We start from the raw sequence: 27,297 nt of genomic DNA, 5'->3' as shown, positions 1-27,297 counted from the left end.
ATTTTTCCGCAATCTAATTAAACAGAACAGCTCTGAATAGACAGAGGAGGAGAATTTGTTTTTCTGGATGTGGAGAATCTGTTGTCGTGAATTTAATTTGAGATTCAGGCCAGTTTGGGGCAAACAGCTGAAATAATGGCCATACTAAAACCAGTGTGATGCTTTGCATTGTGTAGGATAATTGTTGGTTTCAGTTTGTTGCTCCATAGGGAAACTATTATATAAACAAGGCCTGAGTATGTTTGTGTGTGTTGCATGTTTGTTTGGAAGAGAAAGAGAGAGAAAAATGTGGCTAAATTATAATTGTGTTTTCTTACAGCTCAGCAGATTCCCTATCTCGTCCATTAGCTGCAGTCTGTGCATGTGTGTGTGTGTGCAGTCCTTTACTCTGCCTCCCCCTTTTTGCCCACTCATGTCTGCTAAATAATGCAGCACGCCAACCTGACAGCCTGCACCACCCAAAACAAAGCCCACGTTCTGCTACTAAGGGACACACAAGCCAACTCCTGGCTCGGTGCCCACCTGCCTCTACTTTACGACTACAAGCGCTCTATCGCTTTCTCCATCTTTGTCTGTCCCCCTCACCTCCCCCCCCACCTCCCCGCTCTGGCTCTCGCCCACACACACACACGCCGGCGCTGCTGCGACACCAAAACAAGTGCCACTCACTGTGATACTTGAGTTGCTGCTGCGGTAACTGACGCTGTGCTGATCAGCCGGGCGAAGGGATGGCTGATGTTGACAGAGGATTTTACAAATTTTACAGGTTTTTAGTTTGATCACTTGATTGTTTTCTTTTTTTTCTCTGTTAAAGGATAAGTCTGGCGATATTCTATCAGCAAATCCCATGAAAAGACCAAAAATAGAGGACTAAAGAAAGCAGAAAATACCAGAACTTTAGCATTTGTGTATTAATCCACCACTGAAAATAGTCCCCCCCAAAAATGCTCTATTTCCTCCTGTTTGAGTAACATTCTCTAAAACCTACAGTGCCCAGATCTTTCATCTTGCTGCAGGGCAGGTTTCTACCATCCGTGACATCCACTAATAATAGACGTTCCTGGTTCAGGTTCACGCTCCGTTCTGTCTGCGTTGTTGTAGCCACGGGAGGCGATCTGTTGGCAACAGTTGCTGCTTTCTCAGGCAAAGATGAGAGAAGGCCAAGGAGAGGTCAGAGGCAGCTCGACAAGTGTTTCACATATTTACGTCTCTTCAGTCAGTTTCGTCTGGCGGCGGGACAACTGGACAGAACAGCTGACGGAGGAGGGGGGAGGGGGAGGGGGGGGGGGGGGCAGGTGGGTCTGGGGTTCCCCTTAACCTGCTTTTCAAAGTAAAAGACAGACTGGTATGTGGGTGCTGTAACACTAATAGCACCTCTATGTTGAGCTTCAGATCAGTTTAAAATAATACGTGAATGTGGGTTGACTCATCCCTGCTGATGCTTTTAAAAAATTAGGTCAATCTTGGAAACTAACTGAAGCATAAAAAGGAAATAGTGAACTTTGAGGATGATGATGTACAATGTGTTTGTGTCCTTCCTGGTTAAAGCTTAGTGTTGAACCTCAATATTGTTTTGGTTTTGACTAATTCAGCTCAATTCAAAGAGTTTATTGTCATACGCAGAGCGACAGGTTACACCAAGTGATGAGATTCTTCTGACTTTGCAGTCTCTCTGTATTGCCATTAAAGTATATTAAAGAGAGGAAGTAACATAATATCTGGGAAGTCACAGGTTAAGAAGTTTGAAAGCAGTTATACACAAAAAAAATAGATATATGATAATAAAGATGTATTCTGACTGTTCAGGTAATATGTGCAAAGAAAGAGCGATCTGTGCAAACTTGCCATGTAAAAGTCTTAAAGGAGCAGTGTGTAGAATTTAGTTGCATCTGGTGGAAAAGACTTGACATTAATGGAATATAATATTCATGAGTATGTTTTCATTAGTTATAATCCCATGAAAATAACAAACGTTGTGTTTTCGTTACCTTAGAATGAGCCTTTTATTATCTACAGAGAGAGCGAGTCCTCTTCCATGGAGCCCGCCATTTTACACCGCCATGTTTCTACGGTAGCCCAGAACGGACAAACCAAACACTGGCTCTAGAGAGGGCCTTTCACATTTTTTGTGGCCACTGTAGGTTCTCCTACACGCTACTAGATGCTACTAAATCCTACACACTATATAGTATACATACCATACTGTACTGTATACTGTATACTATATATATACTATACAGTACAGCACAATACAAGTGAGGTATAGACCGAAAATATCTGTAGAATTGAGTATCAAATGCTTTCAAGTACTAAAACTTGGCGTTAAATGTCTGATCAGATTGATAATCTTCTTTACTTATTTGATCTTCTCTCTTTGATTTAATATTACTTCCTTCAGATAGAAAATGTGCCAGTTTTTCACTATTTTATGTCGACAAAATTCTTGTAAGGTTGCTTTTATTTAACATTTGACAACTTTGCTAAGAATGTAGAGAAAAACATTGTTTATATCTCTCAAAGTAAGGTATCAAAATAGGTAACAAAACTCAGATTTCATATCAAAAAATATTTATATATATATTTGGATTTGGATACCAGAGCTCCAGGTAAACATGAGTAACAACCGTTGTTGTTATCTCACATATTTCTGAATGTGATTTAGAAAGCTGTGACCTTTCTGACCTCTTTGAAGTTGTCAAACGCAGACAGGATGATGTCATGGCCTCCTCTCACCAAACACACAGCAGCCAGAAGCTCCAGCACCAGAGCCTTGGTCCTGAGAAGTAGAATATACACAAACATGCGTCTATTCTTGGTATTTTGTCATGATTAAGTCATGATATCAGAGGTCAGTCTGTATGCAGCTTGTTAGCTTGCAGTAAACACACCTCGGGTTTCTGTTGTTGAGGCTGAGCGTGATCTCGTTGACACAGCAGGGATGCTTCATCACCAGGTTGAACCCAGACTGACACACACAGAAACACACACACACACACACACACACACACACACACACACACACACACACACACACACACACACACACACACACACACTACAGTGAGCTACAAGACTGACTGTAATCACATTTAATTTCTTCTTCTTATCATTATTAATTTAACCTCATCAAATCTTTTATATTATATGGAAGCCTATTTCTACCACAAAAAGAAGACATGAAATGTTAGAAAATGACAGACAATTATGAGACACAACGTCAATTTTTTTTGATTTACTTAAACCAGATTTGAAGATCTGCTGTAAAAGGTCAAGATTATGAGACAGTAAATCAAAATAATGACACACAAAGTCAATATTTAGACTTTTGAAGTCAGAATTATGAGCTACAATAGAAAGAAAGTCAAAATTTTGATCTTATAACTTCTATTAATGTTGATCAGGAAAGTCAAAATACTGAATGTGTATCTCATAATCTTGACTCATAATTATGACTCAGTATCTCTAACATGTGACTTGACTTTGACTTAGAATAAAACATTTTGATTTAGTATTTCTTCATTTTGATTGAGAAAGTAAAAATTGTGAATTTGCATCTCATAATCTTGATTTTGAAAGCCAATTTTTGTCTTCTCATAATGTTGAGTTAAACTGGGTTATAACACACTATAATGTGGTTTTAAGCAGATATAAGAACATTTTTAAGGGTTTATTAAGGTACAGCATTTGTCAACAATAATAACTTATACTATGAAGACTTATTTTATATTATTACAACTGTGTTTTACTATATTTTCATTCACGTTTATACACCAGCCTCCACTATGGATGCCCACAGGAGGAGTTATAGTTAACAAATACATTAATAAACACTTTTATCTGGTTATAGTGTGTTATAATAAATATTCAATGTTTATATACTGTTTATAAATGCTAAAAGTGTTCCCAAAAGTCAAAAGTTTGACTTAATATCTCATTAGATTTCCTTTTTTTTTTCTTCTCCCGGCAGAAATGGGCTTGCATACATTTCTGTCAAACATGACAAATAAATTATAGGCTATGACAATAAAAACATTAAAAAAAAAAAGATTACATAATGAGTAGGTGGTTGTAAAAATACCTGGTAGTTCATGATGGCACGTAAACACATGATGCCGAGATGAACGTCGTCTTTCTGGCTCACGGCACGTGAGTGTCTCAGGGCCTTCCTGTTTTTTTTTGGACATTTACAGTCAGTTACAGTTGTGTTGTCTGTAAATCTATAGTAAAATATCAACCTCAGGGCACTTTTCACATAGAGCAGGTCTACACTGTACTCTTTAATTTACAGAGACCCAACATTCCCCCATGAACAAGCGCTTGGCGACAGCAGCGAGGAAAAAAACTCCCCTTTAATGAGAAGAAACCTCAAGCAGAACTGAGCTCTAGGTGGGCGGCCATCTGCCTTGACCGGTTGGGTTGAGAGAGAAAGAAGGAGGTGGAGAGATATCTACAGTATCAGTCGGCTTGCACATTATCTTGTATAACTATATCTGTTTGTCACAAAGTGGTGGCTGCAATGATTGTATGTGCTTAAATTAGATTACATACATATATCAATAATCAATTCACTGATTGCAATATGGCAACTGGGAAGTTGTAGATCAAATAAGTGCTGCAGGGCTAAATATAGACGCCCAGGTGTGTAATGATAGGTTTGAGTGTCTGTTGATTTGTTTCAGTCAGACATTTCTCACATTCATGCTTAAACAAGTCATACTTAAACACACACACACACTTAGTCTGTGAGCATCACATTACTGAATGAGAGGCCGCCGCACACACACACACACAGAAGTATTCGCTATGACAAGAATGCAGTCGCTTCAGATGAGGAAGATTAAGTGTCTGAGTCTGTGAGCTACATGTTCATTTGCAGCGTGACGTCAACACAAGAGCTCGTTTTCCCTCGAGAGTTCGTTTCAACGAACTGCATGTTCTTAGAGCGTCTTGACGACTGCGACGCTGCTGTCAGAAATTATTCAGTGATTGTCAGACTGAAAGCAGAGCTCAGGGCTAAACAGCTCTGCAAAACAACGTTTTTTTCTTTGACAGTTCAGACATCAAATTTGTAAAATTTGACATGATGCACCGTAATAACAATATATTAACAGGAGTGCATCAATATTAATATCACATATAAATCTTTTATAAATCATACTATTTTTTATAATTTAGTAAATTATGTAGTAAGGTAATAAATATTTTTATGTGCTAAGGTCTCCCTTTTAGTCTCAATGGGACCTGTTTAAATAAAAGTTATGAATAAAGTTACACCCGATTTTTGTTTATTTGATTTATTATTTGTTGAATGTTAATTAAAAAAATATCTGTATACATGTGTGTGTGAGCAACATGAGCCACTACTTAATTTTGTGTGTCTGTCTGCTCTCTGTATTGATCCTATTGTATTTGGATATCAAATACAAACCACTGTACTGTACAACTGTGTCATCTGTCGAGAGTGATCAAGAGTGGTTTGTCAGAAACAATATTTGTTTGCACTGAACTTAATCTTTGCAGCAGAGGAAGGATTTGTGTGTGTGTGTGTGCATGTCTGTGAAACATAAGTGTGTGTGTGAGTGAAGACAGAAGGTCACATATATGCACTAAATGTCCAGTATTTCATATTAAAGTACCAGCTTTATTAATGGCTAAATATAATGTATTCATGATTTTGTTTGCTTAAAACAATTTTAGCAATTGGCCTAATCAATAATTGTATGTTTTTATACTTGACGTCTCATATAGTTTTATACACTGTACATCTTTTCAGGTTATGACTGTTACTGATGTGCTACGGACAGCTGACATATTATTCTGGTTTTCTGTTATTTGTATACTGTCATGATGTTGGATGTTAAACATGGTTCCAAATCTTGAGGTGAATTTATGTAGAAATGCTGCCTGTAAGTCAAAAGTCAGGGCTTCAACCTGCTTTGAAAGCTTAGTTTGCAAGGGTTTTTTCTACCTTTTTTCTGCTGATGTCAGCTGCCCATTCTGTAGCCTTGGTTGCTAAGGTTGTTGCTAAGGCTTTTTCATGTGTTGTTTGCATTTTCCACTCTCATATTTCAGATCGGATTTCAGCTTAAACTTGTACAGATGTATTTGAGAGGGTGACATTTCAGGTAAAGAACAAATACAGAAGTCAGCCGTGTCGCAGTTTCCTAAAGCTGACCAATCAGAACAGAGTTGGCTCATTGGGAGGCGGGCCTTAAAGAGACAGGAGCTAAAACGGCCTGTTTCAGACAGAGGCTGAACTGAGGGGCTGCATAAAGGGGACAGTATAAGATAAATAAGGAGTTTTTAATTGTAAATCATGCAAAGATATTCCAGTTGAGCCGCAGATTAAAAATGTAGATCTGGAGATGTGCAGAATCTGTCCCCTTCATTTGTTATTATTATCATCACAGAACAGTGATAAGATATTTAATAAGAACAAGTTTTGGGTTCCTCGTCTGGCATTACTACCTCTGTCTTTTTAGCTACTTCTTTAAAAGACATCGGTGGCGTATTAGAAAGTAAGAAACCAATAACCCTTCTATTAATGACTTTCTAACATTAAATTTTTAGAACTTAATTAGCTAATTATTAAAAACTGAGTGAGCCCTCTCTCAGTTTTGACCTTAGAAAAGGAAGCTAGAGAGTGGAACCTACATTATATACCTGTAAATATTGATATGTGCAGTATCTGCTTAGAAACATCAGTGGTCATTATCATACTGGGACATTCAGTCCACAGCGTCCTCACCTGACCGTGAAGGCCTTACTGGCCTTCGAGACACCGTGAGTCGGTGAGTTACTGGCACTTCTGCTCAGATCTTCCACTGACATGTCCATAGTTCTGCTTTTGTCTGCGGGCAGCATGCCGTTGTCCAGACTGTCAGCATCATACCTGCAAGTCACAACCATGCAGACAGATGTAATAAACGGTCATGACTTTCTTTATATAGACTAGATTGTTAAACTGATAAAGTGTCCTCACTTTATCAATTGGCTTGTGTGAGGGAGATAAGACAAACATACCTAAGCAGTGACTATTAGAGGAATGAAAATACCGGTAATAGTATTTCAAGCTGATACCTACATGACAGCACTGTGGGCAAAGGACAGATAATCCACAAGAACATCTAAGCCTTGATTCTCCTCGTTGAGGAACTCCTGAGCCCAGCTGGAAGGAGGAAAATATGTTTAAAGTTATTGATGCAGCTGTAAATGGTAACAGATTCCACATCTCTAATATTATACCATTTCAAAATTGTGCTAATATATTAGCAAAACAATAATGTGAATGGATAAAACATGTGGTTCGCTAAACTTCCTCCAAACAACAATTGTGCACTTATAATAGTAACACAGAGTCTGAAGTATTAAAAGTTAAACACTGTTTTGAACATCAGTGAATATAGAAAAAGTTGTCTGTCCGTTGATAGAATGGAATAAAATACTTTATTTTAAGCTTTTGTCAGAATTTATTGGCTCAAGGTATTTTACTTCTAATTTGTAGGATACATTCGTCCATGTTTTAAACAATACGAAACATTTTTCCTCACATGGGAACTAGAGTGAAACTCACCCGATATGATTGGTCCTCAGGGAGATCTCCAGCTCTCTCAGGACCTGCGTGGATTCCTGGACGCGTCTCTTAAACTGACAAAACACATGTGAGGTGGTAAATACTTAATTAATTAGAAAATGTAAAAAAAAAAAATACCATGATATTTCAGTGTAATGACTTGTAACATGGACTTAATAAGCAAGCAAGCTTTCTGCCGGTGAAACGAGCTGTATATTCATAAAACACACTAATTTAATAGTGCAACACATCCCAATAAATAAATATAAATACTATCTTATCTTCTGATTCAAATCAGTCATACACAGACAGGGATTAATTACAGGGAGGAAATTAAAAAGTGAACCATCAGGCCAGGATGTAAAATTACACTTTTCACTGTAATCTTTATCTAATATTTCTGCTAAAATCAATGTTTCCATCAGCAAAGTATCTTTTAGAAACAACTATAAACATTTGAACACTGTAGTGATGTCTGAATGTAGGAACAGTAAAAGTTTTTAACAGAATACAGTTTGGACTCCTGAATGACAAATGTATTTTACTATTTATCTAGTTTTGTTTTGATGCTTTGCTCTGATCGTTTAGAAAGAGCGATGATAAACCAGTTGTACATTTATAATTTTTAAAATTATATTCTAGACAGTCCTTTCCATGACAAACAGGACATAAAACATAGCTGAGGGTAGAAAGGCAAAATCAGTGAAGTTGAGAGAGAAAGGTGGAAAGTTTTCAGGCTAGCTAGCTAGCTTGAAATTAACATCTCTGTCTTGCTTTAGCTGTCTAGCTGACTGTCTGTTTTGTAGTTTTTACAAATATGTGGTCTGCATCTGGCTGTTTTACTTCTTGACAAGTGTAAAAGGCACCACCAGTTAATGTGTGCTCCTTGCCATTAGCAACCAATGCTAATAGGCTAACTGGACAGGTTCACATATTTGAAGTCTTCTTAAAACAACAGTCAGGATCCAAAATAAACACTGAAACAGGTTTTTCTTGCTGTAATCATTCCTCCTGTTCATACTGACCATTAGAAGATCCCTTCATAATGTACTTATAATGTAAGTGATGGAGGACAAAATCCACAGTCTTTCTCCTGTGCAAAAATGTATTTAAAAGTTTAGCTGAAGCTAATATGAAGCTTCAGCGTCCAAATGAGTCAAATCAAGTAGATATCTTTCAAGTCTTACAGTCTTTTTAGTGCCAAAGTCCCTCTTTTTGTTACTATACTTCCACCACAGCTCAACAGGGAAACACAAAGAGGGAATTTGATGCTAAAAAGACTGTAAATGTGTCAGATATCCACTTGATATGACTAACTCAGACTGTTGAAGCCTCATATAAGCTTCACATCTACTTTTAAATGACTGTGAGGGCACACTGTGGATATGCAGAGAGCCCAGTATTTGTATTTGTATTTGAATAAAAGTGGACAGAGGCTTAAAAATCCTGTTTTTGTATTTATTATGCTTTCAATTTTAGAAAATTAAAGTGTTACAATGAATGTTCATGAATAAACTACCTTACGAAGGAGGTCTCCACACCGGGTCTCAAACTGGAGTCTCCCAGATCATAGACGACTGCACTGATTACTGAGCTAAAACTTTACTCATCACCTCATTGCAGACAGACCTCTACCTATTTATACACCAGTAACACAGAGACAGCACAGCGTGTAACATATAGGGAAGAACTTCAAAGACAATTCTTGCTTTGTACTTTTCATTTATTGCCTATTTTTTACAACCTAACTTTGTGGAAAGAAGAAGGGGAACAACAGGTTATGGCGAGTCCCTCGGGAACTGGCATTTGACATGTTTTTGTTTTTTTTTCTTCCCAAAAACAAATAATTTTTAAAATATTTGTAAGAAACAAATATTCGTATAAAACCCACTATTTGTGCTTTGCCGAATAATGTATTTGTATTCGGGCACACCCCCAGTGGACACACAGTGGATTTTGGCCTCCATCACTTACATTGAAAGCACATTTGAAGGGGATCTTTTAATATCCAGTATGAACAGGAGGAATGATTACAGCGAGGAAAACCTCTTTCATTGTTCATATGGACACCTGACTGCTGTTTTAAGACACACTTGAAAAATTGTGAAACTGTCCTTTAATCTCTTTCAAATATTTGTGTAAACAGTAAATCTCAAAGATCAGATTTGACAGGTTGAAATATTTCCAGTATTTATTTTTCTGCCACAAAAAGCTAAAGAATTTTATCAACTACATTTTTCAGGAAATAAGATGATAAAAGTCTTTTTAATAATGAGTTTTTATATCAAAACTTATCAAACTGAAGGCGGATGTGAGTTTGTACCTTTCGACTGACACCTCCGTGGTCGAGGTGACTTTTCAGTTTCTCCAAATAAGCAGATGGAGGATTCTTCACTTGGAACCGCTCCTGTGGATGAAACACACACACACACACACACACACACACACACACAGAGAGACCTCTAATTATATCTGATTGCAGTACTGCAGCGTGGGGAAAGGGGACCAGAGTGCAGTTTGATTGCACAGCTTCTCTTATGCAAATGGGTTTGATCTTAACAAGCCTAACGAAATTATTCCACAGTGTGCAGCAGTTATATTCACACACATATCAGCTGTACCAGTCCCACTTGTGTCCTTTAGTTAAACAATCTGACAAATCTTTACATTAATATTTATAGTTAATTGCATTTTATCCATCTTTGAAATTGGTCAGGGCTTCCATTTTTGTCCAGTTATAATTATCTTTCAATTAGGAAAAGCTGTATGAGTCACTGTATGACAGAGGCAGGTGTCCTCTGTCACTCTCCCATCGGGACGCAGGTTGTTATGGACCTCCCTGTGGTTGCTATGGTGATGTACAATATTGATGAGCTTTCCCGTATGTGTTCGGGAGAACTGAGGTGCTTGGCATTATATGTTTATGTTACATGTATCATTAGCTGCAGAGCTGTAATGATTAGTCGATTGATAGAACATGAATCATCATCTACAGTATTTTGATAATCAATTAATTTTTTAAGTCAATTTACAAGTGAAAATGCCAAACACTTAATGGTTCTAGCTTCTCAAATGTGAAAACTTGCTGCATTTTCTTGTCTTACAAGACAGTAAACTGAATATTTTTGGGGTTTTTGGATGGTTAATTGGACAAAACAAGATTTTGCCTTGAGTTCTAGGAAACCGTGATGGGAATTTTTCACAATTTTCTTATGTTTTATATAACAAATAATTAAACAAGAAAAAAAATGGGAATAATCGTCATTTGCAACCCTAATTAACTGCACTCATTCAAAATACCCACAGAGATAAACTTATGACAAGTTGGGATGCATCAGTAGTTTCGGTGGAAAACACAATTGTGACCCACCTGGTCACAGATCAGGTCCCACTTCTTCTCGTTGTCGTACTGACTGAGGATCTTCACCTTGTCGGGAGGAAGATTCATCGTGTTCTGGAAGTAGAAATGAAGAAAGCTTTTGTGTAAAAGGGCAGAATGTTTATTACGGAAAATACCAAACTGCTGCATGACAGAAGAAGATAATTTAGCAAAACAATTTAGCTTTTTGCAATTTCTGGAAAGCTTCTTTTTTTGCAAAAAGAAATGAGAGGCTCAGTTTCCTAAAATGTTGTGTCAGTAAATAATGTTATGCATCCAAACCTACTTTTTGTGGCCAAAACTATATGGACACCTTAGTCACCTTAGTATGTGGATTAGACTGATATCTGATTGTTGTATCATGAGCATTAAACTGCTGCTGTAACAGCCTTCATTCATCTGGGAAAACTTCCCAGCAGATATTTGAACCTGTCTGCAGAGATTTGATCTCATTCAGCCTCAAGAACATTAGTGATGTCCAACACTGATGCTGGGTGATAAAACCTGGATCCCAGTCGGTGTTCCAGTTCATCCCAAACGTGGATGGGGTCAGGGTCAGAGCTCTTCCACACCAAACTGGGGAAAACTATAAGTATACACTTTATTTTTATTCATTTTATACAAATTTCATGTTCTGGAAATGAGTATGAAATGTAAAACAAAGTGTTACCAAAATTGTTCAAAGATGTGTTTAAGCAAAAACCAAATACACTAAAATATCATTCAACACATAAAACTAGACATTGACAGGTATGTTTTTTTTGTGTGTGAAAGGATTGGTAGGAATCAAATTTACTAAGAATTGCAAAAAAAACATATGAATCCACATATAAACCGACTTTTTAAAAACATTTTTCTTATAATTTGGACCAAATTGCACCACAATGTTTTGCAAAAATGAACAGTTACATACCTGCTAATTACTACTAAAAATGTCCATGAAATTAGTATAAAATGAATGGACCGTATAAACATAAAGTGTTACGAAACTATTTCTTTATGAATCTGGCTTTGTGCAGGGGGGTATTGTTGAAACAGGAAAGTGCAAACTTTCCCCCAAAAAGTTGGAAGAACACTATTGTCTAAAATATCATCATATGTTGCAGCATTAAGATTTCCCTTCACAACAAACACTGGACCTCCTCAAGGCCCCTGGACGCTTCTTCAATCATTCATGGCTCCAGCGTAAATGATTACATGTCACTCAGAGGGACATCGCCGTCCTCTTTGACTCACTAGTCCTGTACTGAGTCACCCTGTGAGTCAGAGGTCTTTGTCTGTGCTCCTTGGTGCATCATTATGACTGATAAATTACTGTTGTCACAACAGACCTGCTGCTACTGATGCACCAAGTTGTCACATTAGCATTTTTTGCATGCTTTATCTATATTTAAGCCAGGATTTGCAAAATACAAGCAGATACTGTACTTTGATAACAATGCTCACTAACAAAACCAGTCATCCTAAACTCTCGGTGTCAGCTGTTTTTTAAATCGAGCTGATGTGGTTGCAGACAAGTTTCTTTATGCGGATAGCATACAGACAGCAGACTGCAAAATCTCCCCGCTGTACATAAAGTTTCGGAAGCTGCACTGCACATACGCACCACTTTTCACACCCGTTAATGCACTGTTGGTGTCCCATATAATAAACAGATTCCAGCTCGCAGACACGTCAGCCGCACTAATTATAACTCACACACATGAAACTGGGCTAGTCAACAGGAGACTCACACAGCTTACTCTCTTTGCTTAAATGCTTATTATCCTCCTCATATGACTTATCTGCTGCAGCTTATTGTTTGACCTCACACCTCCTGTGTGACTGACGCTGAGCAACTTGAGCTTCCGTCACAAGGTCACCGAGAGTGTGGAGTCATCAACACTGACTCAGTCTGCTGAGGAATGTCCGGCAGTAGTTACTTACTGGTGATTTGCTGCGTGCCTCAGAGCTCAGACTTAAGCCTCAGTTGCAACAGATTCACAGTTTGTGAATATAAGTTTTGTTGTTTTATAGTATGGAATAATTAGATTATACATTATTTTTGTATCATTGTTTTTAAAGGACATGGCTGGCGGTGACAAGTTCCTTCATTATGAAGAGTTAAGTCAAGTTAGTTTGTTTAGAAATGGCTCCAAAGACTAATAACAGCGATCACGTTTTCAGTCTCCAGAGAGTAGTTCTGTGTAACAGCTGACAGAACAGATACTGTACACTTTCATGTGGAAAGCTACTGTGTAGACGTCATGCGTGCCATGCTGAAAAACAGGGGCACAGCAGATAGCAAACAGCACAGTAAATCAATGGCGTTGTGTGCTGGGTGTGAATCTGATAAATGAGGCTTGATGAATTCTGCTGGTGGGTCAATAAGTGCTGGTTAGATTTGGCCGTCTGGATCGCTCTTAAACAGCACAAACTGATAAACTGAGAAAACAACTGTACTGTTAGTTCACTACACAAAATCAACAATATTACTGAGTAATTTTATTCTTTGTGTTGTTTTATTCTTGGGAGATATCACTCTTTAAAATTGATCAACAAGAAATGCAACACACATGTTACTGTGAGAAAGTGACTGAGCCTTATTCACCACCAATAACACCAATTCTTAGTATCAAATTTATCTCTCTTTGTGTAAACTTGCATAGTAAGCAGACAGCATGCACAGAGAGAGGGAGATGTGTGCACCAACACATGTACAAACTGTAGAAAAGAAACCACTTGCATCCAGCCAAGAAACCACAAGGTTTAACTCAATCCAGCAGCTTTGACCTTTAGACTGAGACTATTTTGTTGCAGTTTGAAATTTCTTCACAAATCTTGAAAATCTGTATCTTCATTTATCACACTACTAGAGAGATTTGACATTTGATTTTTGAGTATCAGCTGGTTTATTTTTGTGTTAAGTACAGAATGTTCTTCATGTTTATCTTAATACTTAAAGGGGAAGTTATATGCACATTTCAAGGTGTATATTTATATTCTGGGGCTCTACTGGAATATCTTTGAATGATTTACAGTTAAAAACTCCTTATTTATCTCGTACTGCTTCTTTATTCAGCCCCTCAGTTCAGCCTCTGTCTGAAACAGGCTGTTTCAGCTCCTGTCTCTTTAAGGCCCGCCTCCCTCCTGATTGGTCAGCTTTAAGAAACTTCCTCCTGCGTAAACAAACTATAGTTACAAGATTTCACCTCTTTTTTCTCATTTTTTACTCAAAATATAAACTTCTCAAATACATTCATACATGTTGGAGCCTGAATCAGTTCCAAAATATGTGAGTGGACAACGTGAACAACACATGGAACAACCATAGCAACAAACACTACGGAACATTTGCGGGCATGTGTGAAAAATCGGAACCCCCTCACGAGGAGGAAGTAGAGGTAACTTTGTAAACGGAGCATTCAGAGCACAGACTGTATAAAAATATGGACGTAGTTACCGTGACGTCACCCGTTGGTTTCTGAAGAGCGGTTTTGAAGCTCAAAGCAAGCCGGCCGTCACCATCTTGGCAGTGTGTGACGAAGCCTAACTCCCAGCCAATGAAAAATGGGCAAAGAGGCGAGCCGAATGGCTGAAACAAGACACCTAGCAGCTGGCGGACCTGTCACTCAAAGCAGCCATGTCCTTCATTATACATAACTTTACAGCTTAATAAAATTTAAACCCCCCCGTACAGTTGTCATGAAAGAGGAAATTAGCTACAGTGACCAAAACTGTTTTTTGTATCAGGCTGTAAACATGTTTATTTCTGCTGTAAAGTTGGGCATTTTAACATGGGGGTCTCTGGGGATTGATTCATTTTTGGAGCCTCAAGTGGCCATTCAAGGAACTGCAGTTTTTGGCACTTCCACATTGGCTTCATCTTACGGCTCCAGAGGTTACCACTTGGTTCAGAGCAGGCTGAAGCCCTGATTTTTGAATTTCAGGAAATGTTTTTACGTACGTTCCTTTCAAGTTTTGGACCATGTTTAGCATAGACATCCAACATCATATGAGTATATAAATGACAGAAAATCGCAACAAGCAGGATATGTCCCATTTAAACATTTATCGCTTAATGATTTGAGATAATCAAATCAAAATAAGAATGCGGTTTAGATGTACAGGTCAATACATTTACTATGTACTCAGGTCAGTCAGCAGTATGTGATCTTTCATCCATCTCATAATAGATTTTTGGGCATTTAATTATAAGTATTGTACCATTAAATTAACTGCTTGTAACTATCTAAAAAGGCACAATGGAAAAATACAAGTAAACTATGAAACCATTATAGAAAATGATTTGTATTGTATATTCAGAAAGCAGTGTGACAGGTGTGTTTCATGTTTATAAATAAACATGATGTGTAAATGTGCATTGTTTGTTCTTCAGAAGGCTGCAGATGGACATACATATGTATGAAAAGTTTGACCATGAAAGCATCCTTAAGAATATGTCACATTATGTTGGGATAATACAAACAGTAGAGATCAAGCTTCCTGCTAACATCCACCAACATGGATGATACATTTAATCACTTTCTTTAAAAGATACAGCTGATGTTATACTATATTTATCTTTTTGCCCTCATCAGCAAAAGATCAAGCCAACAACGCCGTAGTTTCTCTGTCAATACTTTAAAACTTTCCTGCCCTCTCTGTGGCACTTGTCACATATAAATGTTTAAAAATGGCTCAAAAATGTATATTGTTTTATTTTTTAAAAACACAGTTTGGTGCTGTAGTTTTAACGTGACTGAAACAGGAGGAAATAGTGTATTTGCTTTGTGGACTATTTTCAGTGGTGGATTAATACACACTTGTTGTTCTAGTGAGTATTTCTGGCAGCAGGACGGTGTGCGTTTGGAACTGAATCAAAATAAACTACAGTGTGTGTATTCATGGTGATGAAGAAACATGCCATCCAGTGTCACATGTGGCTAATTGTGTTTTTAATAGTTTTTGGACAACAATGGAGCTGTATGGCACAGAGGAATTAAATATATGAGGCTTTGAATTCACGTACAACATTTGGTAGTAGGATCAATTTGTTGACAAGAAGAGAAGTAAAATATAATCGCTTTATTCAACAATATCAGCACCAGCAGATTAGCCCAGCTGGCAGCTGGCACTAAGCTCAGCTAGTTTGCTAAAAATGAGAACATTTTTGTGTGTTCTCCGCTGAATATTGTTTTTTTTCACATGAACCTTGACAGGAAGAGTGTGCTTCAGTGTCGAATGTCAGCATCTAATCAGATAATCATTCACTGAACTGTTGAGGATAGATACACCGGATGGTTATGTGGTCAGCAGGGAGTTGTCTTTGTGACATTACTGTAAAACACAACCTGTGAGGCACAAGTTTCACATTCTGATGATTTTCTATAATTTTATTATCATCAACAAATCTCGTGTGCAGAGCCAAACCAACAATGAACTGATCTACTAACAAGTTTTGTGTCTGTATCCAAAGCTTGAATATATCTTATCCTGTGTGCTGTAGACCTCCATCCTAAAACTATTAAAAACAAGTCAGTGAGCCACACTGCTGCACTGGGTGACATGTTCCTTTATTATGAAGCGTTTGGTCACGTAAGTTTGTTTAGAAATAACCCCAAAGACTAATAACAGCAATCACGTTTTCGGTCTCCAGAGAGTAGTTCTGTGTAAGACACCACTGAGCATGTGCAAGAACACGGTTCTGTTTACAGCTTCATTAACTTGTTGTGCTACATATCACAACCTCTTGACTTTGTCCTCAAGTTCTTTGAGAAAGTAACAATGTAGTGTACACTGATGTGTTTTTAATAGTTTTGGGACAACAGCAGAGGTCTACGGCACAGAGGAATGGGATATGTCAGACTATGGATACACACACAATATTTGTTAGTAGATCAGGTCATTGGTGGTTTGGCTCTGCACATGATATTTTTGATATTATTGACAATAAGCAAAATATAGAAAATTGCCAGCCTTATCCTTTAATGAGCCTTAATCACCTCAAACTTGCTGATGGCTGTGTGTCCTTCTTCGGACCATTTTATTCACACAAAGTCATGTGAAGTGTGAAAGTATGCAGATGCTCTTGTCACACTCAAATTGGCAACCCCTCCTTGGCAACCTGCACGGTTTTCTGTGCTTACAAATCCATCTAACTCTGCTTTAATTATGCAAATTCAAGAGGCATTAATTAGTAAATTCAATGACCTTTACACCTGGTATTAGCATGCATGCTGAGCAACTGGACAGTATAAGGCACAAGGTTAATTTCAACAAGAAGTATAATGTGATGCATTTCTAAATCCATGTAAAACTGGAAACAGGAGCAGGAGGAGTAACAGTGGGTTAAATTCAGCAGACAGAAGTAGGCTTTTTCATGAATCATGCATGATGATGCATTGCTGAATTTGCTGATTACCTCAAAAGGACAGATCAATGGAACAATCACGTTCATAGAAACAAGCTGTGTTATATACTGCTAACTCTATGATCGTCTAAATCACCCCGTTTCCACTCTCTCATAGAGGGCTGCCATTGTTTTGCATGTAATCTGATTACACTGAATCATATGTAATCTCATGAAGCAATGTGTCATTTAATTAATAACATTATAGGATCAATTCATTTATTTGAGAGGAAATAGTTTGGAATAGTTAGTCACTTTAACTTTTATGATTCCCAGCCGTTGTTAAACGCACTATGACGTTTGTGAAAGGAAAACCAGTGAGACACTTTCTTATTAAAATGGTGACTGGTGACCATATGTGACTGGTGAGCATGTCATTCCAGTACTATGGGCATAAATTGCTGCTATAACAGCCTCCACTCTTCTGGTTTCAAGCTGGGGAACAAGGGGTGTCCACATACTTTTGGACATATAGTTCACTCAGTAGAGGAGATATAAATCACTCTCTGGTGTAAATGTAATCCTAATAAATCATGAAAAAAAAATTAAACGTAGTATAAAAACAGAGGATATGGCAAGAAACAACTTAAGTGGATTGTGTCCCTTATATTCTGTTCATTCAGACCAGGTTGAATATGAAATTTGCAAATAAACTATTAAATCATGTTAAAATGTCAACCTGCTAAAAATACAGATCTGCCAACAAGATGGTAAATGTTATCTCCCCTCTTCTTTCTCCATCTTTCTCCATCTCTGTCTGTAAATACAGTACACAAATCCACAGATGTACATTTACAATTCCACCCACTGCCGCATTCCCTGTTGGGAAATATGCAAAGTGTTATGTAAAACACTGAGGAACAAGTACTCAACGTAAATTTGGATAGGAGATGAGTGAGTGGCGCCACTATCAGAATCACAAAGTGTGCAGATTTCTGCGGCTTTAATGTTGATTTTTCAGTCTTTGAAAACACTGCAGTGACATCAGACACAGGCATCATAATATGATGAATAAAGCATCAATAAAAGCTGCCTGCAGAGAAGGACTGGCTTATATCACACAGAGATGCTGCCAGCAAACATGTGAATGTGTAAACACGCCGGCTCTCTACCATTATCCACAGTTTAAATCCACACCTATGAAGAAAGTCTGACACTTTTTCTCCCTCTTGCCCCTTTGAGCCTCTGCAAAATGAGAGTGTTTGAAGCATCCCTCACTTCCACCTCTTCACACACACACACACACACACACACACACACACACACACACAGGCTGGCCGCATGAAGCCGACTGGTTTGTATGCAGACAGAGTATCTTCTCCAGTTAGCACACTCAGCAGAAGATATGGAGGGAGATATAGGATATGGCTGAGACGTGATCTATATTTGGTGTGATACAAAAGCAAATGTGTTCAGCACAGGAAGTGGAAGTGATTTTAGATGCAGCGTACAGTTCAACTGCTGCAGAGTGATGCCTTTTTGGGTTTTTTTTTTTTTTTCCACATGAAACATTCATACAAACACACACTGCTGCAGCTATACACATGCACAAGCAACAAAACCTGCAGCAGTTGTCACATTAATTCATTGCAGTGGACACCACACGACCCCGCCGCATCCATCACACACTAATCCCTCTACTGCAACACAGATTAAAGATGTGTACAACATGGATACACACTGTAAATAAGAACATCATATGCAAACATCCAACTCCAGTCCATGCAAAACAAGAGAGTCTGCAGTCTTTGTACTAGATTTGAAGATACAGTGTATGGTTCTGGATCATAGAAAGTGATAAGAGATGAGATCATTCAAAAGATAGTTTATCACTTATTCAATATGTCCAATAAAAATGGTTTGCTAACCACATGTGGAAAGTTATATAAATGCAGCCCATTTACTGATTAGCAGTCTGATGACTCAACAGATCTCTACAGCAGAGGACTGTATGTGAGGTCTTGCTTTCCTGGTTTTGTAACTTAGGTATAATTCATGTAGAGTACCTCTACTTTGCTAATGTTAAGTAAGTTTTAACAATTCACTATTGAAGTTTTACTAATGTTAATGTTAACTAGATATCTCAAGATGCAGCTTTGAGAAGAAGCTTGTCATTTTAAGGAAAACCAGAGATTCTGCTTTCTTTCATGTCCAGAAACTAGAGCGGTGTCATCTGTAATATACTAGAGATGCACGATATTATCAGCACATCATCGGTATCGGCCGATAAAAGCTCTAAAATGAGATGTCGGCATCGGCGAATTCTGGCAAATTCTGCCGAGTATGAGAGGCCGATATGACGCCATCTCCTCCGCCGCCTGACTGTGCTTCCCTTGATGGACTGTGTCACCCTGACGGACCCGGTGCTTTCTCCGCAGGCTCCACTTCACTCAAGCTGCCCGTCAGACCCGCTGCTTCTTCCCACTTTAACCTGAATAACAAACCAGGACTCGGTGGTCCAGTTGGATCCACATAGAGAGCCGGGGCTAACGTTAGCAGGGAGGCTAGCGAAGGCTAGCTGGCTGTCTTTCCCTCCGGTCAGCTAAGGTTAGCGCCGGCTCTCCATGTGGATCCAACTGGACCACCGAGTCCTGGTTTGTTATTCGGGTTAAAGTGGGAAGAAGCAGCGGGTCTGACGGGCAGCTGAGTGAGGTGGAGCCTGTGGAGGAAGCACCAGGACCTTCAAGGAGAAACAGTCCTTCGAGGTGCTGCGGTGTTCGGCTGCACAGATAGGAAATCCCTCAGCTAACAGGATGTACCACTCTGTTTGAAAAATAAAAAAACTTTTTCTTCTTTTTGGTTCATAACAGCAGTTGGCAACCAGCGTATTAGGTACATTACCGCCACCTTCTGCTCCGGAGTGTGGACCAGAGATTAAATCCTACACATTAATCCTGTCTGTCTAATGAACTCAAAGAAAACTCTACTGCCTCACCCACTTGGCAGGTTCATTTTTAACACTGAGCTCCTGAACTCCAGTCTTCCTAAGTTCTTCATTCATATATTGTCTTTCTTGATCATACTTAGTACAATCTATGCTTGCAGACATAATAGTCTCCTCAGCCAGCTGGAAAAAAATATGTGCATATATCGGCATCGGCAATCAGCCACAATGAGTTGGAAATATCGACGTATCGGATATCAGCAAAAAATCCAATATCGTGCATCCCTATAATATGCCATAATATTAATACACAACTGATGTACCTGCACATACAGAGTGACTGGGATGAATTGTCACTGAAAGTACCCAGGAGGATTTTCTGGAGAGAGCAGTTGTAACTGAGAGATTAAAAGAAAGATAATTCTCAGTATTTTCAGCTCCAAGTTGTGTGTTATTATAACTCTGTAAAAATCTCTCTTGGAGAACATAAACCTCTTTCAGAGCTGAACTATTGTCAACCTCAACACTAAAGCTACCAGTGACGCAGCCCTTCCTCAAAAGAAATACGACAGTAGAGGTCGAAAATTCAGCCAGCAAAAACGACCTATGCTCACGTTTGAGTGACACACGCCATCTAGTGGCCATAGTACTTATGACCTGCAGAGGTGACAGAGTTCAGATGACGTCAATATAAGGTGACAAATTTCTATAATCAGAGATGGCGGGCTGGGTGGCTGGTTAGATAGATAGATGGCAAAAAAGCAGACTTAGCTGCAAAGAGCTGTTTGTCTTCACCATAGCAACGGTCACTGAGGATCATGGGTAGGCTAATGTAGCCACTTCCGCTACCATTCAAAACTGACAAAAATACTTGATTTCTAAACCAAAATTTCACGGTCTTTTGAATTTGGTTTTCTGGATTTTCGTTGGGAAACAAAAAAGGAATAGATCACGTGATTTTGTTTTTCATTTTAAACCAAAAACGAAAAAAGGAAAAAACCATGTGACTTCCGTTTTTGGTTTCAAACGCAAAAACGAATTGGCTGAATGTCCGCAGACCTGTTCGATATTCAATCTGAAAAGGAATAACGATAAAACGAATCGGTTTTTTGTTATTTGATTCTGACATCAAAAACAGTTTTCCCTTTTTTGTTTTGAAACAAATTACTGATTTACCGTTTTTTGGTTTTTGAATCACAAATGAATTACGAATTATCTGATGATACCTGGACCTGTTTGCCTCCTGTTTCCAACTGCGAGTCAGGACAATTTTTTAAAAAACGTAACTACGATTGTTGTGGTGTTTTTACTGAAATAGTAACTTTAACCGATACCATGTTTCAAGTGATAATTTTAACCCAAACCATGATCTTTCTCTAACCCTAACCAAGTGGATTTTGTGCCTTAACTTAACCAGACCTCAACCACAGTGCTGTCACACCATAAAACATCATTACATTATAAAACGGTCCTGTGGGTCCTTCATCTGGTCCCCATCCTTCCTCTAGAGGAAAAATGCTTCCATGAGTCGTTGTGGAGTTCATGGAACAATCAACCTATGGGGTTGTTTAATTATGAGTGTTGATTGACGACACTGACGTCATGTCTTCTGTGTCGTGTTGTTTTGGAACTTTTTAATTACCTGCGGAGGAGCTTACAGCCCACAATTACTCACGAATTACACACATGACAGGGTTTGTAAGTGTAGTTCATGATGACATTATATTTTTAGACTCAACATATTCAGAGTTTGAGTTATATTCCTGGAAGTGTGGCCTTCCAAAAAGCACATCTGAAATTCATGTTTTTACATGTAAAAACTGATATTTCATTCGTGAGGTGACCACGTGTGCTAATGTGAATTTATCACATCTAGAGCGCTGTTTCACATGTGATTTCTAGCTTTCTACATGTGAAATATCTGAAAATCTTCAACATTTTTAGGTCATTATAGAGAAGGATACAAATACACGTATGCAGAAAATATACTGTAATTTAATGGTTAAATGAATCATTAAATGTGAGGTGACTTTCTTGGTCTCAAGTCAAACATTTCTTAAAGGAGTTTTGCTCAGTATTAGCAAAAATATAAGTATAAATACTCAGTACTCTATATAGCATAAAGTATAATAGTATAAATACTGAGCAAAACCCCGGGTGGACCAGTATAAATCCTGGCAACTGCTCTGCTCCAACTTGCTGACATAAATCCTAAAATTAGATTTTACGGTAAGCTAATTTGAACATAATTCTAATAATTAAATCTCTCTTTCTGTTAAGTTTCATTATGGTGGCTGAAAAATCAATAATAGTACCTTAGTTCACCCTGCAGATTTTATAACCTTATCTTTAATCCTAACAGGTTCAGCAAATATCATAAAAATCGGCATTAATGTTTCGACCGAAAAGAAAGAACAGAAGGGTTTCGCCCTCACAGCGAGTGTTTTATGCTCACACACATTGATTAAACCACCTCAGTGGAAAGGAAAAGCATTTATCAGGACTTTAATTGATCACCATTCACCTTCAGGAGGATAAGAAGGAAGGCCGTTTCTGTAAGTATGCTCACTGACAACAAGCCTTGGGCCTGTTTGTTTATGTTTCATGCTATCAAATCACAGTTCAGCTCAACATGATGTCACACATCATTATGCACCTCAGAGATTGAGATGATAAGACTGAGAGAATAAACAAAGGAATGCAGCTAATCACACAGCAAGCCGTCTGGCCACATATCGAACATAGCTGCGCTGTCAGACTCAAATCTATCTCTCCCTTGTTTTATTGTCTTTTTTTTTTTTTTTTTGCAACTGTCACTGCATAGGCATGAGTTCAACATGCCACTGCTTGTATTCTTGTAAACAGGAGACAACTAACAGCTCAGTGAAGGAAGTAATGAAAAGAAAATTGAGTTACGGTCGAGGAATGCAGGTTGTCGAAGGAGTTGAGATAATGATTTTGTCGTAGTGGCTTTGACTCTGAGTGGTAGGGAAAGCCAAGCAATTAAAAGAATGTGTATCCAGTTACACTACATGGCCATATGTAGACACCCAAACATTGCACTCATATATTTTTGTTGAAAATCTTTTTCCAAAACCATGAGCTTTAATCTGCTGCTGTAACTGCCTCTACTCTTCTGGGAAGGTTTCCCAGCAGATTTTGGAAGCTGGCTGCAGGGATTTGCTCACATTCAGCCACAAGAGCATTAGTGAGGTCGGGCACGAGACTTCCCGTCTAGGGACGAAGGTCGAAATAGTGTGAAGTTGTTATTAGCATTGCAAAGCTGACATGGATGAATGGGGACAACAAAATGTGTGACTTGGACACATGAGGCTGAGTCTATGTTTTTAACCATTAACCTTAACCAAATCTTAAAGGACAAGTTCACAATTTTTCAAGTCTGTTTGTGTCCATATGAGCAGAGGTTTTCCTCGCTGTAATCATTCCTCCTGATCATACTGGATATTAAAAGATCCCCTTCAAATGTGCTTTCAATGTTAGTGATGGAGGCCAAAATCCACAGTGTCCACACAGTCATTTAAAAGTTGATGTGAAGCTTATATGAGGCTTCAGCAGTCTGAGTTAGTCATATCAAGTGGATATCTGACACATTTACAGTCTTTTTAAGCATCAAATTCCCTCTTTGTGTTTCCTCAGACAGTGTTTCCCTGTTGAGCTGCAGTGGAAGTATAGTAACAAAAAGATGGACCTTGGCACTAAAAAGACTGTAACGTTGAAAGATATCTACTTGATTTGACTCATTTTGATGGCTAAAGTTTCATATTAGCTTCAGATAAACTTTTAAATACATTTTTGCACGGAGCGAGGACTGCTGATTTTGTTTGAAGTTGTGTTGATGTTGTCCTAAGACGGACTTGAAAAACTGTGAACCCGTCCTTTGACCATGGCTGTAGAAGCTCAGCTTTGGAAGACACTGACAGATAAAGTCTTACTGCTGACAGCGACATCAGATCGGAAAACGCTCATGTATGGCGTATTGGAAGACAATGAAACCCTATTCATATTTTGTTGTTTAGTTTGGAGGACTGGTTGTCAGCCACTGATGTTAAGTGATAAGATCTGAGTCAAAGTCGGCTTTCCAGTTCATCTCAAAGGCGTTGGATAGGGTTGGGGTCAGGGTTCTTTTCAGGCCAGTCAGGTTATTCCACACCAAACCGGAAAAAACACTTCTTTATGGAGATGACTTTGTGCACAAAGAAAATGTCATGTTGAAAGAGAAAAGGCTCATCACCAAACAGCTGTAAGCTGACTGTTGTCTAAACTATCATTGTATGCTGTAGCATTAAGATTTCTGTTAACTGGATGGTTATGCTAGAGAAGAAGTAGTTTATGTGTCCGTTAACGTCAGAAATCAGTCATCAGTGTTTATGGCTGGTCCGAACAGTCAGCCATCATAGACGAGGGAGAGATGCAATAATTGTTAAAGATCCCCTCCAGACATGTTTAAAGACATATAAAAAATACTCTGCTTTTCATAATAATTTGTGTCTGAGATGGTTTCTCCATAAAGTTCAACTAGAAATTGGAAATGCTTAAAATGAGATGTACTCTTTCTACCTCATTAAAAATCCAGAATCTAGAAATATGTTTCATTTCAATAGTTTAACTACTGGATACAAGACACAAGACTGGAACACGACTGATGCCAAACTAGTTGTGATGTCACAAATCATGCTCATAGGTACATCCCTTAAACTCAGATTTTCTGTAAATATGGAGGAACTTTCCCACTTTCAGCATGCATGGATGTGAAAACTCTGCACATGCATCATTCTGCACAGTGAAGCTCAAACATTCAAGGGAAGTAACAATGAGCAAAACGAGAATGAAGGATAGTCATGTCAATAATGAAAAAAGAGAGCGAGAGAGAGAAGTTTAAACCCTGGCTCCTTCTCATCTCCCCACTACAGTGTGAAGTGGGTGTGAACGTCTGGTTATTGGTTATGGACAATCACAGACAATGGTCAGAAATCTGACGTCGGAAAAGGTGTGTGGGGGGGGAGGAGGTTTCTGAAGCTTTTCAAACATCTGACAAGCACTTCTTTGATGCATAAAGGCAGCTTGTGGGGCCAAACCCAAACCATAAAAAGCAAAAATTTCCACTAAAGTATGCGGTCGGGGGTGTCCACATAGTTTTGACTGAGACTCAGACTGGTGTATAACTCTTTGTGACATTTAACCTTCACTGACAGGTAAATTAAAGGTGCAGTATGTAGAATTTAGTGGCATCTAGCAGAATGGGCCTAGCATTAATTCAATATAATATTCATAAGTATGTTTTAATTAGTGTATAATCACCTGAAAATAAGAACTGTTGTGTTTTTGTTCCCTCAGAATGAGCCCTTTATATCTACAGAGGGAGCAGGTCCTCTTCCATGGAGGCCACCATGTTGCACCGCCATGTTTCTACAGTAGCCCAGAGCGGACAAACCAAACACTGGAGAGGGCCTTTGACGTTTTTTGCAAGTTTTGCGGCCACCTTAGGTTCTCTTAAATGCCTGGAAGGGGGAGGGGGAGGTGAGGGGACGGGGGTATTGCATTGGTTGCAATCTGCAGCCTCACCACTAGATGCCACTACATCTTACACACTGGTCCTTTAATGAAACATAAGAGTAATTCTTTGTAAATGAGATTTTCTAAATAGATTTCAACATGTGAAGATGAGAAAGTAAAGTTTATTTGCACCTTTTATTAACCTGTAAACAGATCTGACCTGCTCCAGCAGAGCATGGAGGGAGCCTAATGCTGCAGTAAGCCCCAGTATAAAGGACCTCTTATGTATCTTTCCACAGTGGCATTGTGTACCTGGCACTGTGATAAGCTTGTTCTGAGGACGTGCACATTTCCAACATATTCCAAATTCTTTGTTTCTTTACATTGTTTGGCTGCTGCTCACTTCTGCGTGAAACATGTGCCCTGACCTGCTGCACGACGCCGTGCACATCACAACTCACCAGCACCGCACTGAAGCGCTCCTCCAGCTCTTCTTCAGGTGGCATGGGAAGTTTCAGTCCGGTGGATTGTTTCTGACAGGCTGCGGGGCCCGGAGGGGCCGACACCGTCTTGCCCTCCTTCCCCTGTGGTACATCTATGCTCCCTGCTGCGTTTCCCATGATTGTATATCCAATTAGATCCGAAAGACACACACATACACAAAAACCCTTCTGCTACAGCAAAAGACAGTACTAGAGGGTTGACAATTAAAAAAAAAAAAACAGGCTGGATCTAGTTATTCAAACTTATGTTCAAGGCTGTGTGTTGCACTGGCCTGTGACCTCTATTTATTTCCATGACCCCCGTCTGTTGAACCATGCTGAAGCAGCATTCATTACTCGTCCATATTCTCAAACGAGGAGAAAACAGCAGGATGAAATCCACCCCTGCCTCTGAATGAGAGTCAGACCTCGCACAGATCCCGATGCATTATGAAACCCTAGAAAGAGGGAAGGGGATATCCTGAGAGTGACAGACAGAGTGACAGCTGAGCGAGTGAAAGAGAAAAGGGGAGGAGAGAGAGAGAGAGAGCAGTGGCTGTAGCTACGGCACAGGTCCAGGCTGCAATAAGAAAAAGAAAAGAAGTGTCAGTTTTGTAGTTCCCCTCTACACAGGTGAGGAGGAAACTACTCCAAAAGCTGCAGTGCTCGCAGGTAAAGAGACTTAGTTGGGCTTGCAGGTAATCTATGGAAGCCCTCCATCTGCCGTTGGATGCTGGGAGTCTCTGGGCCTTTGATGTTTATATCCAGAGGAAAAAAAAGAGGAGAAGAGAAGGGAGGCAGAGATCCAGCAGGCAGCTACTCTGTTTAACTGAGACAGGGACACAGAGAGACAGACGGCAGCAGTGGCATTAGTTCTAACAGCAAGGCAGAGAGGAGAGCAGAGGGATCCCTGGGTCCTAATGCCTCCAGGTAACAGGTTTTGTTGACACTGATGGTGAGGAACAGATGTAGGGCTCCAACTAGTAATTATTTCCATTATTGATTCATCATCTTCAGCATTTTCAAATGTCTTGTTTTGTCTGATCAGCTGTCCATATTCCAAAGATACTCAGT

The 27,297-nt window shown here is 39.0% G+C and overlaps 1 protein-coding gene across 1 annotated transcript in view; it reads right to left on the bottom strand.

The window, feature by feature from the left end:
- Positions 1 to 27,086, bottom strand: part of fmnl1b (formin-like 1b) — a 48,924-nt gene extending 21,838 nt beyond the window's left edge. Inside the window, exons 1-9 of the mRNA XM_044338129.1 lie at positions 26,203 to 27,086; positions 10,944 to 11,027; positions 9,897 to 9,980; positions 7,574 to 7,647; positions 7,085 to 7,168; positions 6,749 to 6,892; positions 4,079 to 4,166; positions 2,889 to 2,965; positions 2,683 to 2,776 (exon numbers count right to left, since the gene is read on the bottom strand). Coding sequence (XP_044194064.1) covers positions 2,683 to 2,776; positions 2,889 to 2,965; positions 4,079 to 4,166; positions 6,749 to 6,892; positions 7,085 to 7,168; positions 7,574 to 7,647; positions 9,897 to 9,980; positions 10,944 to 11,027; positions 26,203 to 26,361 — 888 coding nt within the window. The 5' untranslated portion in view covers positions 26,362 to 27,086. The remainder of the gene's footprint in view (positions 1 to 2,682; positions 2,777 to 2,888; positions 2,966 to 4,078; positions 4,167 to 6,748; positions 6,893 to 7,084; positions 7,169 to 7,573; positions 7,648 to 9,896; positions 9,981 to 10,943; positions 11,028 to 26,202) is intronic.
- Positions 27,087 to 27,297: the final 211 nt, after the last annotated feature.

Source organism: Thunnus albacares, chromosome 20 (assembly GCF_914725855.1).
Source record: "Thunnus albacares chromosome 20, fThuAlb1.1, whole genome shotgun sequence".
Lineage (NCBI taxonomy): Eukaryota > Metazoa > Chordata > Actinopteri > Scombriformes > Scombridae > Thunnus > Thunnus albacares.
The sequence above is the reverse complement of the archived record's forward strand: the minus strand, read 5'-3'. Positions and strand labels throughout refer to the sequence as shown.